This window comes from Leiobunum rupestre, chromosome 10, assembly GCF_980474605.1.
Source record: "Leiobunum rupestre chromosome 10, qqLeiRupe1.1.hap1, whole genome shotgun sequence".
NCBI lineage: Eukaryota > Metazoa > Arthropoda > Arachnida > Opiliones > Sclerosomatidae > Leiobunum > Leiobunum rupestre.
In genome coordinates, this window is record NC_143393.1 from 30,915,558 (window position 1) to 30,933,921 (window position 18,364).

An 18,364-nucleotide genomic window follows, 5' to 3' on the forward strand; every position below is an offset into this window, starting at 1 on the left:
ACACCCAAGGTATCCAGTGATACAACGCGTAAAAGAGAGATGATAAGCCTTTCATGCCACGCGAGCTACAGACACAAACTATTACCGTTAAAGTTTATATGGAAATGGAAGACTGAATAACCCCTAGGAAAACCCCGTTAACCAGTGCGGAAGGAACTTGCAAAACCCAACGTGGATGGAGCCGCTCCCAGATTTCTCCCAGTGCCACAAGCTGAGATCGAAATTTTTATCAAAAACGTGTAGTCTTTAATAATAGACAGTAGAAGTCACTCCTCGGAAAAATAAGGAGGAAACTTGCGAGAGTGTGCACGTAGCTTTGTACTGTAAAGTCTACGCTCTTTCAAGTTACTCCCACACTTCTTCGCGGTGTGGCTGTTGGGGGGAGTTTGAGTTTGAGGGTTCCCACAAAGTTTGAACTTAAGCGGCTTGCTTAAGTTCGGGTCCGAGACTAATTTTTGGGGAGAGCTTGCGGCGGACTGAAACACCGATAAGCGAGACCTAATTAGAATAAATGAAACACAATTTTTCTATAGCTAACTAAACTTTATTTTTACTATTGGTGGCTCGTTTAGAATGAGCCCTAAGAAATGTTGTTGCTCCTTACAAAATTTGGAGGAGAAGAACTTCTTCTTTTAAAAATGTTTCTCTCTTACAAAGGGTTTATCCCCCTTTAGGAGGGGTCAAAATTGGGGGTGCGAGAATTCGGCCAAGGACAGCGCGTAGGCTCTATAATGCTACGGGAAGAAGACCCCGAGCGGACCCGAGGTTAGGAATGCCCAAATTTTCCACTCTTTCCTCGGAGAATTCTCGCTCCCTTCACACAATACACGGGATATTGCACCACGTGTTGAAAATGCCGTTGACTATTTTATTTAGTTTTTTCCCAAAGGGATTACAATACTTGTCATACATTTATATTTCTTAAATTCGATACAGTTTTACAATTATTTTTACTTTTAATTTTAGCTTTGGATTTTAAGTCTGACAATTTTTACAATGCTTTTTATTTTACAAACGTTTGACAACAATATTTGAATTAAATTTATAAGCGTTGCGCAATTGCTCTAATCTCCGATTTTTCTACACTCCCGCCCGAAATGCGACTACAGCATTTCGACAACGTTAATCGCGCGCTTGTAAATCTCTAATTTCCAATCCGTATAAGAGTTGGATCGGTCTTCTCAACACTGTTCCGTTCGAGGTTCTTACGAGACACGACCTAACTTTACCATCGCGTCCGATCTGAAGTTCTTGTATAACCCCCCTTTTCCACATGTGTTTCGATACCTTATCGTCGTAGATGGGCAGGTGTCAGAGGCTCTGGCTCGTTTGCGTCCGATGACGTATAGGTCAGCGGTCTTGAATTGATGACTGCTTCTACCTCTGCTAAAACTGTCTGCATTTCTGGAAAGTCAAGGGTAGTTTTACCTAGACCTTTTTTGAGCGCTGTTTTCGTTGAGCGGACAAGCCTTTCGAAAAATCCTCCCCACCATGGGGCTCTTTCCGCGTTGAAAATCCAAGTTATTCCGTGGTTGGCGAAATAATTCCTTATTTCCGGTTGAGTTAAATTTTGCCAGATGGCCTTGAGTTCTGAATTTGCCTTTATGAAGCTCTTGGCGTTGTCTGAGATTATTTGACTTGGCAGACCTCTTTTAGCTATCAATCGTCGAAATGCTAGTAGAAGGTCTCTCGTGTACTGCGTTTGAACTAGCTCCAAATGTACCGCTCTGACTGCGGCGCACGTGAAAAGGCATATGTAAGCTTTGTGCAAGTCTTTTTCTTGGTTTCGACCCTTGACAAACAATGGTCCACAAAAGTCCACTCCAATTACCGTAAACGCTTCTGTTACGTTGCTTCGTCCCGCCGGCAGGGGAGCGAAAGGCATTTCACCGGGTTTTGACCGGTATTTTTTGCACGTGGCGCAGTTGTTGACCACTTTTTATACTAATTGCTTTCCCGCGGGAATCCAATACCTCGTTCTTAATTGCGTGAATGTGGCCTGAATTCCCTCGTGAAGCACTTGTCCGTGACATTCTTCGGCAAGGAGATAAGCCCGTCGTTGAGCTTTGTCTAGAATCGCCGGGTGCTTTTCTTCGTAGGTAAGGTCGGCTTGTTGTAGGCGCCCACCTACGCGTAATAGTCCGTCCGTTCCTAAGATTGGCGTTAGCGTGAGAATTTTTGAGTTAGAAGGAATTTTTTCTTCGCGGATCAAGGCTTCCAGTTCCGAAGGGAAATCCATCAATTGGGTTGATTTTACCCAAAGGTTTCTTGCGTTACAAAGTTCCGAGGCGGTTAATGGATCCGTTGATATTTCGTTTTTCTTAAATTTCTCCACTGCTCTAAGTACCATTGCTGTTATTCGTAGAGGTTTTTTCCAGGTGCTGAAATTTTCTAAGGCAATTATATTTTGAATGTTCAAGGTGTTTTTTATTTTGATAGCTAATACAGTCGTTTTCCACCTTTCGACGTCCACGATGTCTTGTGATGGCTGCTCGGTCGGGTTCTTCGGCCATTGTTCCTTGTCTGATACCAGCCACGGTGGGCCTAAAAACCAGATATCTTCTTTCAGCAATTTTTTAACGTCAACCTCTCTCGACGGGAGATCGGCTGGGTTTTGACTGCCGGGGCAGTGTGACCAAGAACGCGGCTCCACTAACTTTTGTATTTCCGCAACTCTGTTGGATACGAACGGAAGCCAAGTCTTAGGGGTATCCTTCACCCAATGAAGCGCTATTGTTGAGTCACTCCACATGTAGACTTCGAGATTGTTTTGATCGAATATTTGTCTGACGTGGTTGACCAGCTTGGCTCCTAACAGGCATGCTAATAACTCCAACCTTGGAAGTGACATTTCCGGTTGCTTTTTTTTCAGTGGCGCCACTTTTGCTTTTGATGTTACGAAAGAAACTCCTATTTGTCCGCTTTCCGTTTCAAATCTGACGTATATCACCGCTCCATACGCCTTGATACTACTATCGCAGAAACAGTGTAAGTGTTGGGCTTTGATTTTCTCGTTGTAGTAGCATCTTCGTAATTTTAATTCTTGGAGCTCTACCATTTCATTGCTCCATTTTTGAAATTCCTTAATAATTTCGATTGGAAGCTCTTCGTCCCAAGTTTTTTCGAGAGCCCAAAGTGTTTGGAAAAGGATCTTCGCCCGTATGGTATAGGGTGCTAAGATGCCTATTGGATCAAAGATCTGTGCGACGGTACTTAGAATAAATCGTTTGGTTTTCTTTGGATTTTTGAGACCCTCCAAAATATTGGCGAAGTCGAAAGTGATGACGTCCTGATTTGTATCCCATTGTAGTCCTAAGACCTTGTGCGAGGCGTTGGCTTCTGTTGAATTTTCTTCGGTTGAAAAATTGTTGTCCTCTCTCCATTTCTTTTCTAAAGCCTTTGAGTTTGAGCTCCACTTTCGTAGGCGCATTCCTGCTTCCTTCATGATTTTATTTGCATTTGAGGACATTTCGTAGGCCTTTTTCTCATCTTTATTTCCGGTCACCAAGTCATCCACGTAGACATCATTGAGAAGCGCAATAACTTCCTCCTTGTTTTGGTCGTATTTTTTCAAATGCAGTTTGATTGTAGCTGCCAAAAGGAATGGTGAGCTGGTAACTCCGAACGCAGCCCGTGTGACCCGAAGAACCTGGAATTCGTCTTTTTTTATTTTGCCGTCTTCTTCGATTACCCAAAGAAATCTTAGGGAATCTCTGTCTTCTGGTGCCAACTCCACTTGGAGAAAGGCCTTTTCTAGATCTGCGGTTATGGCTACAGGGTGTTTGCGAAAGCGCAGCCAAAGCGTAAGAAGTTCTGGGTTTAAGTTCGGCCCACTGGCCAAGCAATCGTTCAGTGAAGGCGCTCCTGTTGCGTGAGCTGACGCGTCGTACACGACACGTAGCTTTGTGGTGCTACTGGCTTCTCTCTTGACTCCTTGGAGAGGGAGATAAAACGTCCCTGGATTCTCTGGCGTCTCTACTATTTCAACAATCCCGTTTTCTCGCTGTTCGTTGATAATGCTTTTGTAATCTTCGTAGTATTGCGGGTTTTCTTCAAATTTCTTGATTAATGGTTTCAAGCGTTTGATTGCTACGTTGAAATTGTTAGGTAGGTTTGATTTTCCCGTGAGCCACGGTTGTTTGACTTGGTAGCGTTCTCCTTGAAAGATGGCGCTGGCTTCGAATTCTTCAACTATTTTAACGTTTGTAGGGACTAGGTCTTCGTTAGAACTGATGCCAAGCGACTCCAGTTCCCAAAAGTTTTTTATTGTGTCCGATACTTTCTTTTCTTCCGTACTGATACGTAGTACTTGGATTATTTCGCAATTGTTGACTCCAGTTTGATTGACGTTTATGGGTCCTTGTAAAGTCCATCCTAGCTTATTCACTTGCGCAACTAGCGACGGACTTAACCTCTGGAGGTTGTATGTGACGAAGTGCCAATAAAAGTCGCTTCCTATTAATACTTCTACGTGGCAGGTCGTTTTTGGTCCTTGACCGAATTCATCCGCCAGCTGGTAGTTGTTCGTTTTGATAAACTTTTCCATTTCTTCACAGTCTACATTCGTGACCGCTTGACAGAGGTAAGGAACCTCGATTGCTACGACTTGGATTTTGCTTCCGTTTTCTTTGACGTTTTCCAGGGTTAGCAATACCTTCCTTCTTCTCGAGGACTCTGGGTTTTCATTTCCGAAAATGTTGATAGTAAGCAGAGTGACTCCTACTACTGGGAGGTTGAGTTGACGCGATATTCTTTCGTGAATGAATGTGGCTTCGCTTCCGCCGTCCAGGAGGCATCTCACACGCGACATTTTGTTTGTTGAGTCGCGGGGGTTTCTCGCTATCGCATGCGCCGTCTGAAGAAATACGGTCCGGTTGACCGTTACGGAGGAGCAGGTTTTGAGCTCGGCGGAGGCCTTTTCCTTGGTTCTCGCGGTTTCTTCGAATTTCGGCGCGCCTTTGAAGGTTTTTTGGTGGGTTAGATTCGCGTGGCTTGCCGGACACACAGCCATGTTGTGATTTTTTTTACAGATACGGCACGTTCTATATTTTGATGGACAATTTCTCACACCGTGATTTCTTTTGAGACAATTGAAACATCTTCCATCCACGCTAATTTTTTCCCGCTTTGAATTTATTGAATGCGCGGAACAATTTCCCGATCCGTGGGTGTCAACTTCACAGAAAATGCAGAAGAAGACGCCCTGGGCGCCTTGCGAAACTACTTGCGTTGAAAGAGCTGACGCGGAACCAGAATAATGATTGGCACTGTTATTCCGGTACTCCGGTTTTGACGATTTCGCGGGGAGTTGGGGTTCACTTTTTTCTTTTTCAATTTTTCCGCCTAACATGCTGCACCTTTCGCGGCTTTCAACCTCTTTTCGCACAAACGCGACGAGCGTGTCTGCGTTCCATTCAGCGTCCGACGTACGCGTACGGCTAAACTCGAGCCTTATTTCTTCGGGGTAAGGCTTGTAAAATAGCGGGGCACAAACACGAACTGCTACTGCTAGTATCGCTACCGAGCGCCTTTAAACTGCGAATATGATATTCGCACGACAAGAGCAAATTGCGCAACGCTTTTATATCCTTTACTTTAGTGACAGGTTCTAATTTTAACATTAATTTTTGATGGTGATGAATCATAGCGTCTGTACGCCCATAAGTCTCTTTCAACAATTTTACAGCTTCGTAACTCGATACCAAATTTCTAGCTTCACCAGTTAAATAAGACAATAAATAATTGAATTTTTCTACCTTCGGAAGATTGGTGTTATCCACTACTGCCTTGTATCGGCTCCAGAATCCGTTGAATTTGAGAAGGTCTCCATCGAAGGTTGGCATTTTTAGTTCGGGTAATTTAGTCACTGATAACTGTCCGTTGTTTCCCATGACGAAAGCACTAGCAGTTGCGTTGAGAGTTTGTTGATTGTTATTGTTTTGAGGGGCGTTGTTCCCTTGCGTCGCGGCGGCTCGGAGTTTTCGGTTGGCCCTTGACTTGGCTAGGGTGATTTTGTCGGCATATTTTTCAGCATCCTTTAGTTCCTTGCGCAGCTCCTTGAGGTTGATCGTTACGTCTTGTACGTTCCTCTCCAGAGGACTCAGCACTGATTCCTTTTGCGTGAGTAGGTGTAAGTTGTCCTCGATTTCTACGACGCTTGAGTTTGGGTCCAGCATCAGCGCCTCCAGTTCGTTAGTAATTTTTGTTACTTGCGACCTTGCCGTTTTTCTTTGGGTCTTCAGCCGTTGGACAGCCATTGACTCCTTTGGGTTTGCATCCTCTTCTCCGGAAGCGTCCGTGTAATCGGTTTCCGATCCCGAAGGCTCCTCTCCGTTGTGGTTTGCAGCTTGGTCCTTTTGTTTTGTTAATTGATCTTTGTTTTTTGCCATTTTGATTTCTTTTTCACTACTCTATATTGAGTCCCGCACTGCGAACTTTTTATCGCGAGGTTTGAATTAGTCCCGGGTTTCGGCACCAAATGTTGGGGGGAGTTTGAGTTTGAGGGTTCCCACAAAGTTTGAACTTAAGCGGCTTGCTTAAGTTCGGGTCCGAGACTAATTTTTGGGGAGAGCTTGCGGCGGACTGAAACACCGATAAGCGAGACCTAATTAGAATAAATGAAACACAATTTTTCTATAGCTAACTAAACTTTATTTTTACTATTGGTGGCTCGTTTAGAATGAGCCCTAAGAAATGTTGTTGCTCCTTACAAAATTTGGAGGAGAAGAACTTCTTCTTTTAAAAATGTTTCTCTCTTACAAAGGGTTTATCCCCCTTTAGGAGGGGTCAAAATTGGGGGTGCGAGAATTCGGCCAAGGACAGCGCGTAGGCTCTATAATGCTACGGGAAGAAGACCCCGAGCGGACCCGAGGTTAGGAATGCCCAAATTTTCCACTCTTTCCTCGGAGAATTCTCGCTCCCTTCACACAATACACGGGATATTGCACCACGTGTTGAAAATGCCGTTGACTATTTTATTTAGTTTTTTCCCAAAGGGATTACAATACTTGTCATACATTTATATTTCTTAAATTCGATACAGTTTTACAATTATTTTTACTTTTAATTTTAGCTTTGGATTTTAAGTCTGACAATTTTTACAATGCTTTTTATTTTACAAACGTTTGACAACAATATTTGAATTAAATTTATAAGCGTGGCGCAATTGCTCTAATCTCCGATTTTTCTACAGTGGCTTAACCTATTTATCTGTCAGCGAAATAGTGTTCCGCCTACATTTTCCAAGTTCAAAGTTTATTTAATAATAATAATCAGCTAGGCTAATGCCCAAGGCACCACCTTAAGCTTAAGTCATCCAGCGACTTATGAAGGCATTAATTCAGGTGGCCGGGTTACAACGAGTAGGAGGGTGGTGGAATGCCCTGCAAGCCACGCGAGCCAACACTAACTATTACCGTTAATCTCAACAAGTTTTTATGGAAGGGGAAACTTCAGCGTTGCAATTAACATTTCGTTCAGTGTAAGCTTTGGAACGTTTACCATCCTGTAGACCTCTAGATACGTAAAAATGTTGCATGGACGTTTAAAAATCCACTGTCTGCATTGTGGAGGAGGTTTCCGAACTTCGCTGAGTTTCAATTTTAAGTCCTAGATGAATACCGCTCCAGTAAGAGATATATTAATAATAATCAGCTAGGCTAATACCCAAGGCACCACCTTAGGCCTAAGTCATCAAGCGACATTTGAAGCCTTTAATTCAGGTGGCCGGGTTACAATGCGTAGGATGGTGGTGGCAAGCCCTGCATGCCACGAGATCGAGCCAACAGCTCCCTACACTAACTATTACCGTTAACCTCGACAAGTTTTTATGGAAGGGGAAACCGAAGAACTCGGGGGAAAACCCCTTAAACCAGTGGGGAGATAACTTGCAAACTCAACGCAGAAGGAGTTGTTCCGAGTTTTCACCCAGTGCCACAAGATGGGAGCGAACCCGGCTCCTCTTGCTGCGAGGCGAAAGTGCTAACCACTCCGCCACCCCACTAGTGCAGGGATAGCTTGTAGGAGGTGCAGGCTGCACAATCAAAAGGTACATCTACACTACTACAAGTTCCCTCTACACGTTCTCGGGCGCTGGCTTAACCTCTCTATTATTTATGAAAACTCGTTTTAATTATGAAGTCAGCGACTGTTTTGAAGTTTTAATTTTATTTGGTGACTTTGAAGGAAACACAGCCCGTTGATATCATCTTGGGTTGTGCAACCAGTAATGAAGTAATTCCATTAAAAATAACAGACGATATTTTGGAAGACCGTAGTTTTTATGTAACAGCCGTCGCTATCAAGCTAAAAATAATCTCGACATAATCATTCTCCCTGAAAATAAATAAATACATTCTTGGTTTTACATTGATTAAAGAATTTAATATTATTTTGCAAGTCGCTAATAAACATGAAACACGTTTTTATGATTCATGTTAAAGAGATTAAACGACGAGAAATAAGAGATAAAAAGATTTACTCAATAGGTGTTTTCATAAAATTCTGCTAAGTTTTCCCCCCACCCGACAAAAATTGCCCCCTCAGTCTTTGATGGGAGTTCATGGAAGTTAATTTATCTGATATTTGTGTGACAGGTCTAAACTTCAATCAAGAATAAGGAATAAAATTCTACAAGAACCAAAACTAAAAACAAGACACCTTATCATTGAATAAAACTGAAAACCTCATCGAGATAAAACCAGCACGTTTATCAATAAATGAAATGTTTAAAAAAAATTAGTAAACGATTTAGTTTTTAAGGTTTTGTTGAATAACGCCCACTTTGGTTCTTAAGCATCAAACAATCTACAATTTTTACATATTTATAAGAATTTAAGTCATTTAAATAGAACGGTCAATTCGCCGAACCCTTTGGCCCTAAATAAGAATGTTGCTTTTTCCACAATGGCCTATAGTCTTTTTTAGTATATTAACTAATGCGTAAATTGTAACGTTTAAGTTGTATACAGTTATAAGGTGACTTATGTACAACGCGACTGTTACTGTTATTATGGGTGTACATCAAATATAAATTACGGCAAACATAACAAAAATAACGAATAGTATACGTTGACGGTAAGTAAGGAATCGTATGAATATTTTATGGAACAAATATTTCCATACACATATCTCAAGACTATTTTGTATTGAGTGACGTAACTGGCTTTCCTAAATCAAAGACGGATAGGTTGGCAGGAAAATTAGATTGTTGCCAAATCTTACACCCACAATTAAGCAACCCATTTTAAAGTTATTCCATAAAAACTAACTTGTCACGTTTAGTTCTTCTGTTTACATTAAATTACAACTACCAGTTATGAAATTGTGCCGAGTGAAACCCAAATATTAAAAGTGGTAAAATGGACGGTTTTATTGTACTTTAAAATACAATACACGGTAATGAATATTTAAACATATTGAATTATTTACGCCTTCGTGATGCGAACCTTGAGACGCGCACAAGCCAGATTCTTCCCGTCTTCATTTACACCCTTGTAGGTGACTTCCATCGATTGCTAAGCGGTTTAAGAATGGTCTTATTAAACGTTACATGTTAAAGATATTTGAAATTCGTAAAATGTGGAAATAATTGCAGGAACTCACGGCGGGTATCATCTTGTGGATGTGGAAGGTGGATACGTAGGTGTATACGTTCCCGGGCTTGATGGGGCAGGCGGGTTTGATCTTGCCCAAGCAGATGTCCTCGTTGTCCTTCGGGAAGGCCATCTCACGACCACGCAAGTTACCGGTAATAGAGGTGGTCGCCGACCTGGCAACGCAAGCTGCGAGGAAAGATAAAGATTAGAACTAGGTGGTGTCAAAGAGGTCGAAGACATTATTCTAATTTACGAGCTCGGATGACAGCTTGGATCTGGATGGTGGAGCCGTGTTTGAAGACGCACGGTTCGCTGTTGCAAGGGGTCACGACCAGCTTCAAGAGACTTCCGTTTCCTACGGAAACATGTTATATGTGTCTTATCTTAACCCACAACAATCGATATACAATCACAGTAACTTACCGCAATCAGTGAATTTAACGGCTCCGGCATTGACCATGGCGAGGATAGACGCAACGAGGGGAAAGATAATTACACTAACAGAAGACATATTTTTGCGAACACTTCTGAACGAAAACAAAATTATAATTTACAAATTTTGAAACCTACCGCTGATGGAATGATGCCCGGAATTACATCCCGACTTCTTTTATACCGAAATCTTATCGTCTGGGAGGGTTTGATCCCCGATAACAATAGGCGACCACGTTTTTGGTGAAGTAAGGTTTTAGTTTGAAAAAGTCTATCAGAAATCACAAAATAAGTTTAAAAAACTGTCGAAAACGTGTACTAAATGTTTAAAAAACATTAAGAAAGACGAGCATGGCTAATTTGCGTGAATTTTAGTGTTATTGTTTCAAAGAAACACGCAATGTTGGCAAATCGTCACGAAGATTGAAGAACCAACTGCCATCCACTGGTTTGTCCAGATAGATGGTGAGTCGGTCAAGGCCGTCAAGGAAGGTGGGCTTCGGAAAGAAACGGGCCTGGACAAGGGTATCTTTAAGGTACTCCATGATCTGAGCTCAACGAAAGGTTTAGGAAGGCGGGGTTGACCCCGTTTCTGGAAATGTTCCCGGAATGGAAGACTCGGAGGTCTCAGAAATGAAGCTTTGGCTTGCGGGGATACTGGGGAGGACACTCCCATGGAGGACCTAAAAGCCATTGAATTGTCAGTCACTGAGGAGACCAAAGAGGACGCTCTGCTGGAGGAAGTAACGGGGGGACCGGCTAGGGACGCCGACAGGGCCAGTCGGAGTGGTGTGATTTTCACACCCACTACTGGGGACGGTTTGACATATCCGGCTGGTAACCATGTTCTACCTACCTAAGAAGAGGATAAAGGTGCTGTAAATTAATTTGCATCACTGCAGGCAGCCTCTGCAGTACTCTGCAGAAGGTTTGCTAAGGAGTGCTTTAATGTCGCATTCATACAGGAGCCTTGGGTTGTCAATGGCAAGATTCTTGGTCTCCAAAGCGCAGGTAATATATTCTTTGACTATAACTCTGCTATTCTTGTTTGTTGATACGCAAGGGTTAACATGCCCTTCCGCTCTCACTACATACCTCTAGAGATATTGCAACGGTCAAACTTACCACCTCCTCTATAAACGGAGAGGTGGAGCTGACTCTGGCATCAGTATACTTCCCATATGACGATCCAATTCCCCCACCCCCGCGGTAGGTGGCCAGTCATGGTCAACCACTGCGAGGGGATGGGAAAGAGGCTGGTCATCGGCTGCGATGCTAAAGCTCACCACGACATCTGGGGCAGCTCAGACTGCAATCAGCGTCGAAATGAGCTTGTGGAATATCTAGTTAGCACTAAGCTTAATAATCTTAACAGGAACAATGAACCAACTTTTGTTAAAATTAACAGAAGTTCAGTCACTGTGTACATAAAATGTCGCAGATGCAATTACTGACTGGCATACGTCTAATGAACCGTCTCTGTAGAATCGCAGACAAATATGTTGAAATATTTTGGTCAAACCCGTAGTGGCTTGTACTGAGGTTCGCAATCCCAGACGTACAAATTGGTCTGGATATAAGGAAGATCTAAATTTCTTTCTTAAGGATGACAAGCCAAATTTTTCATCGGTAATGGATTTCAGTTTGGCTGTTTATCACATGCAAAATGCCATTATCGACTCCTATCACCCAAACTGTACACTACTTCTGGCACTTTCCAGACTCCAGAGTCACGGATTACTGTGACACTCCCTTCAAGGATTAAACGTACCAAAAGGGAAGATTGGGCAGTGGCAAATAAAGTTGTCACGCACTCTAGACCAGCGGTTCCCAATTTTATTTTGCTATGGAACCCTAAATTATCCACCTAATTCTGACGGAACCCAACTCATTTTTTTTACTCATCTTAAACTCTTGACACAAACAAAGATGGCCACCCTGCGAATTCTCGGAACCCCGGTGACCCTTTTACGGAACCCCAGGGTTCCGCGGAACACCTTTTGGGAACCGCTGCTATAGACTCATATGGGCTAGAAAATCCTTTCACGTCAAAAGAACCTGATGGGATCTTGCCTATTATGTTACAAGGGGGCATTGATACTATCTGCCCATTGCTTTTAAGGATATATAGAGCTTGTATTGCCTTAGCATATACCAAGCACTTGGAAACGGTCACGGGCCATATTCAAACCCAAGCCTGTTAAGTAAAATTACCTCGAGGCACAGGCGTTTAGGCCAATTAGTCTTACCTCTTTTCTCTTAAAATGTTTGGAAAAGCTGGTGGACAGTTATGTTAGACTCCCTCATCTCGTAACAACATTTTACGAAGCTATTCATAACAGTCAGCTTTCCGGCGCCCGAGTGAGGTCCCTCGGTAGGTTTGAATAGCAAACGGAGACCAGTGCGGCTAGCTTAGAACATTATCTGAGAAATTAGCCAAACAAGACATATTTACGCGTTCCGAGTGATCTAGCGATGACTAATAAATATAGGGAACTTTCGTTAAACTTATCTCTCTATCCCTCTATCGGAAAAATGAGGCGTAACTCACTCTGCGCGTGCAAGAAGGTATCGCTAGGAAAGGCAATGTTTAAAAAAGAGTAGACGATAGACATGGACACTCATTGTAATACCTTGGCGTTTGCGCAGAGTGAGTTAAAACTTTCTGGTCAGGAGACGGAGCGGAAGGAGTGTGTTTCCATTTGAAAGGAATTCATACCACGAACATTCATTTTCGATCTTGTTCGAAACTAGGTCATCTTGAAGCTGCGTCTGTTGAAACTTGCCTAACCGTAACATTTTATTTCTACAAACAGCTTTTCAGATAATTTCTTTATTTTTCGTTTTTTAAATTTTCCAATATTTGGTTTTAGACGTTTTTCATCAATGGACTCGTTTCTTTATCACCTACATTCAAAGTTTCCAAACTAACTGATATGTATTATGTCACCATACTCATGGAATAATTATCTCATTTAATTGCACTGATCAGTCTGTTATCGAAACACTCATTAAATATGAAATTTACCTAAACATTGACAAACACATTTATAAATCCGTCTTCCAAATAACATGTTCACAAATGGCGCCTTCGCTTTAATAAGGGGTCCTATTTACGCTCGCTTATTATCATGGGACACCTATACAATGTATATCACCTTTTTCCTCAGCGAAATATATCTTTCTTAAAAATATATATATAGCTCTTAAAAATACAATTTTTAAATATATCATTCTTCAAAAGACAATTTTGAATATATCATTCTTCAAAAGACTATTTTTAAATATATCATTCTTAAAAAAGGCTATTTAGAAATACAGTATTCTTAAAAAAGACTTTTGAAATATACCACTCTTATAAAAGACTCTTTTGAAATATATCACTCTTAAAAAAGACAATTTTGAAAAATATTCTTAAAAAAGACAATTTTGAAAAATATCATTCTTAAAAAAGACAATTTTGAAAAATATCATTCTTAAAAAAGACAATTTTGAAATATAATTTTCTTAAAAAAGACAATTTTGAAATATAATTTTCTTAAAAAAGACAATTTTGGAATATAATTTTCTTAAAAAAGACAATTTTGAAATATAATTTTCTTAAAAAAGACAATTTTGGAATATAATTTTCTTAAAAAAGAGAATTTTGAAATAAAGGCTGGATGTCCGATTTCGCTCTGACAAGGCTGAAAACACATTTTTCTACTTTTCATTAAATTATAAAAATATTGTCATGTTTTTGATAAATTTATCTTTTGACCGTTAGGTGATAGATGAAAACGTTCAATGTGAAATTTGTAGAATAAGACCAATTTTTCATAAAGATATGAGGTCATGAAAAATAACAAGTTGGTCCATAGGAGGCAATACCGTTTTCGGGTAATGAAAAACATTTTAAGCATAACACAAATGTTAATGTTAAATATATTTCGATATTTCGTAATTTGATTTAATAATTAACATGTTGTAAAATATGTATCTATAAAACTGTCCAATTTCAAATATAACGTTTATCTACGCACTAATAAAAAGCGCGCGCATGTTTTTAAAAACCCAAAAATGGTTAGTGTTCTTAAAATATTTCTGTGATAGAAACGTTTTGCGTTGTTGCTCCTTTTGTAGCGATTTTTACGGAACCCTTTATGCGAAATTTTGTGAACCCAAGTTTTTCAGTATTTCATTCCTTAATATTAAACTCATTCTTATCTTTTAAATTCGTGGTGTTTACTTTTTAATAGATCTTTCTATAAAATAATATATACGCATACATGTATAAAAAGTGTTATTTTTTGTAGCGCGGTTCCTAATATTTCCGTGTAGAGGGTCTCGTGCGTTTTCGCGCAAGCTCAACAAAAACAAAAACATGCGCGCGCTCTCTAACTTTAACTGCACGATGAATCTAACGTAATCACATGACCTATCGTATTTTATATATATAACTTTAGATTTAGTACTTGCAGTTTCTAACTTCAGTGAATTAGTTTTTAGCGGCCTATTTTTCAGTCGGTAGTGATTTCCCTAGCTCTCCCAAGCTATTCCTGCATAGTACCAAAGAGTGATCTTTTTATTCAATCAAACCCAAAAAAAACATCAACAAATTACAGGTGGGGTTCAATTTTTCCTCCGTTGGCGGCAATGCATGTTTCTGCACGATGAAGCATGTCACGAAATGAACGCTTATTATAATAATAATAATAATAATAATAATAATAATAATAATAATAATAATAATAATAATAATAATAATAATAATTATAATAATCAGCTAGGCTAATACGCAAGGCATCACGTTGGTCCTAAGTCATCGAGCGACTTTTAAAGCCATTAGTTCAGGTGGCCGGGTTACAAGTTGGAAGGAATCAATAATTATCTAGCGCAGTATTTCTAGGTTTGTAATAGGCATCTGGTAAACGTGCTCCTTGATGTTGTCCCAGAGAAATATGTCGAGCGGTGATAGGTCTGGTGATCTTGGAGGCCATCGAATGAGACCGTTCCTTACAATCCATCACTGAAAGAATTCAGAGTTAAATGAGCTACAACAGCTTGAGGTTGATGCTGTGGCGCACTGTCATGCTGAAACCACGGCCGGTGGTAGTTGGCCAGAGGAAAGTCGTCCAACACATTCGCTAATTCGTTCTTTAAGAGTTAAAATAGTTCTGCACGTTCAAACGATGTGGCAAAAAAGGGACCAATCAGTCGATCGCCGACCAGACCCCCTGAGACGTTAAGTCGAAATTGGACTTGATGATGGTGAGCGAATTCCCAGTGAAGATAAACTTCATCTCACATGTGGTTATTCTACTGTTTGAAAGAGCCATCAATGGAAAACGAACATTCATCGGACACCAAGAGTAAATTAAGAAAATCAGGGTTTTCTTCACACATGATTCTCAGCCAGTTAAAAAAGTCATAACGACGTTCCGGATCGCTATCGTGAAGTGCTTGGTGAAGAGTCGCTCGAAATGGATGAAAGTTGTGGTTTCGCGGGGTACTCCAGACGTTGTCCCTTGTCAAACCCAGGTCATAACTTACGCTTCTGATACTGCGTAGAGAGTAAGCCACAAAGTAGGCCAGGACAGTATCTTCCATGTTGAGGTTTTGACGCTCTGCTCCACGGAAACTGGGATTGAGAACTCCATGGTACGAAAAATCTTGAGGAGCTCCGAGAACGGTGTTACGACTTCGTGTTCTGTTCGGATAGCGAATACTAAATAGCTGACTTTTTCTTGTTACGTTCTGATTCGCTTCGCCATAAGGTGGGCCTAAGGTGGTGCCTTAAGTATTAGATGATTATAATTATTGTTATTAAAACAATTGAACCATTAATGGACGCTGATTGCCCAAATAATGACGCATCCTAATTCAACTCCAGTAACTAGGGATAATGATTTTACATAAGGAAGTTGTCGCTTTAAATACTAAATAATCTGAACGTTGACCAAAATGCGACAAACCGTGCTATAATCTATTAGGTCTAAAACCAAACTAGTTGAAAAACCAAATTAGAACATCTCTTCGTACGAATACGAGTTCATCAAGCGGTAAATTCTCTCGGGCTCTATTTAAGTAAATGCATCGTCTTAGAGGCTAGCACCGCCGATTCAACGACCCCGTCGCCGATATTTTATAAGGCCCCAAAACTCTTTATTGACCAACTTGTTATTTTTATTAACAAAAAATCGCTCTTTTTCGTCTGAACCAACTTTATTGTACGTTTTAACGTATGTTCTATAACTTTACCTTTGAAAGTTTTCGTCTTTCACTTAACGATTAAAAAATAAATTTATTGAAAACAGAAATCTTCTTCGAATTTTCTGAAAATAAGAAATTCTAATTTCCCCTAGGTCATACCATAAGTCTATAATATTGCACAAGTTGGTCATTTTTTGGGAATATTTCAATGAGAGCTAGTAACGAAGTGACGTCATCACAAGAACAAAATCTTCCCCTGGCGAGGCGCGGTTAAAGGTTACGTGTGACGCGGGACTGAGCAGATGCAAAACGGTGACGAAGTCCGTAATGTAGTGTCTTGTGAATAGCTCTCGGTAATATTTTTGCGTGTAAAGAATAGGAAGTGTCACCCCTATGTAAAATGTTATACACTTATAACGTATACCGTAAAAATTTCAAAACTCTAACCAATTTGTTTTTTGAGAAAAATGCGATGTCAAATTGAAATCGGACTGTATTTCAAAATTGTCTTTTTTAAAAAGGATATATTTCAAAATTGTCTTTCTTAAGAATAATATATTTCAAAAGTGTCTTTTTAAGAATAATATATTTCCAAATTGTCTTTCTTAAGAATAATATATTTCAAAAGTGTCTTTTTAAGAATAATATATTTCCAAATTGTCTATTTTAGGAATGATTTATTTCCAAGTTGTCTTTTTTTAAAAATATATATTTCAAAATTGTCTTTTTAAGAATTATATATTTTAAAATGTTTTTTTTTTAAGAATGATTTATTTTAAAATTGTCTTTATAAGAATGATATATTTAAAATGTGTTTTTTTACGAATGATATTTACTAATTTTGTCAATTCTCAAAAACTTTCCGGTACTACAATGAAGGAATGTTTTCATTTCAACAATGAATAACGAACTCTGTCATTACCCTTTCTAACATTCAGAGGTAGAATGGCAGGCGCGTTGCTGAGTAATCACTTCAGGAGACAGGTGATTGTTGTTGACACGATCCGAAAAACGATTCCAGGATTGCGCGTTTAAACTACTACTAGGAAATCAGTTGATATTCATAATTAAGGTAATTTCCAGTTAACGTAGTCCATCGAAACCATTTTTATGGCCAACGTCATAATAACGAAGCTCCTCCCATCCTAGCGACTAAGGGCAAATTACCTAAAGCAGTTCAATATTCACGGTTGAAATGAATACATTCACGAGAATTGGCTTTTTCCCCGTTATATCGTGCCAAAACTATGACAATATTGAACATATAATAAATGAAACGTTAATAAAACTAACATTTGCATAATCATCAAAAAGTCATTGTTGCAAACGATTGTTTTCCCAAAAATTCCCGTGTTAATATGTCGTAAATAGCAACGACTTCTTAAATAACTATTTTCTCAAGAATGGAAGAATACTTAAGGGAATTACAAGATCACGAACTCAATAAGAAAAGAAATTTCTTATACAAAATCGGTCAGAAAGCGGCTGCGATAAATGAATACTTCAAAATCAATAAAGACAACTTGTGAAGAGGCGAAATGAAAACACTTCAACGTAGAAATTATTCTCGGCACGAAGCGAACTATCAACACGACGGAGTGTCAATTGTAGCTCCTACGTTTTTGTGGAGGGACCGTTATTTTTCCGAGACACTTAAGCTACACTTCACGACGGCAAAAATGTAATTACTTTAACTCGATCACGGAAAACCAACATATGTGGTCAAGATGAGGGGAAGTATCGATTCCTTCCATTATAGAGATGGTGACGTCAAGTTGATGGGATACAAATTCCAACCCACAGAATTGAATGACGGGAAACCGTCGAGCTGTCTGACAACATTCGGTGCTATTTCAGAGTATAGAAGACGTTTTACCAATAATATGACTTTCAATTTATACGATTAAAAAGGAAACAAATATTTAATGGAGCAGCTTCATTGAAAAACTATAGTCTGTATAAGAAATGTATCGATAAAAACGGGTTTTAACTATTTAGATTAAGTTAGGTTAACTATTTCAGTTTCGTTCGTGAGTATTGTGTTTGACAGTTTAATAGTAAGTAACGGAAACTCCACAACGAAAGTGCTCAAAAACCAATGTTCTAGTTTTTAAATACGGCGACCATAAAAACCTTCAAGAGTC

At 39.8% G+C, this 18,364-nt stretch overlaps 4 protein-coding genes across 5 annotated transcripts in view; all 4 read right to left on the bottom strand.

Annotated features, from left to right (window-relative positions):
• Positions 1-1,288: 1,288 nt before the first annotated feature.
• LOC149925371 (uncharacterized) lies at positions 1,289-1,885 on the bottom strand. Its single transcript, XM_090161738.1, has one exon. The coding sequence runs from the start codon at positions 1,883-1,885 to the stop codon at positions 1,289-1,291; it is 597 nt and encodes a 198-aa protein (XP_090017864.1).
• Positions 1,886-1,939: 54 nt separating this feature from the next.
• Positions 1,940-5,350, bottom strand: LOC149925372 (uncharacterized). Its single transcript, XM_090161739.1, has one exon. The coding sequence runs from the start codon at positions 5,348-5,350 to the stop codon at positions 1,940-1,942; it is 3,411 nt and encodes a 1,136-aa protein (XP_090017865.1).
• Positions 5,351-5,438: 88 nt separating this feature from the next.
• On the bottom strand, positions 5,439-6,389 carry LOC149925373 (uncharacterized). The gene has a single exon (XM_090161740.1). It carries the CDS (start codon positions 6,387-6,389, stop codon positions 5,439-5,441), a length of 951 nt encoding a protein of 316 aa, XP_090017866.1.
• A 2,987-nt stretch (positions 6,390-9,376) lies between these two features.
• Positions 9,377-18,364, bottom strand: part of LOC149925374 (mite group 2 allergen Gly d 2.02-like) — a 124,966-nt gene continuing 115,978 nt past the window's right edge. Inside the window, exons 2-5 of one of the 2 annotated variants that reach the window (XM_090160323.1) lie at positions 10,020-10,053; positions 9,850-9,951; positions 9,604-9,782; positions 9,377-9,515 (exon numbers count right to left, since the gene is read on the bottom strand). In XM_090160323.1, the coding sequence (XP_090016449.1) occupies positions 9,426-9,515; positions 9,604-9,782; positions 9,850-9,951; positions 10,020-10,053 (405 nt within the window). In that variant the 3' untranslated portion in view covers positions 9,377-9,425. The remainder of the gene's footprint in view (positions 9,516-9,603; positions 9,783-9,849; positions 9,952-10,019; positions 10,054-18,364) is intronic. The other variant, XM_090160325.1, reaches the window with a different exon arrangement.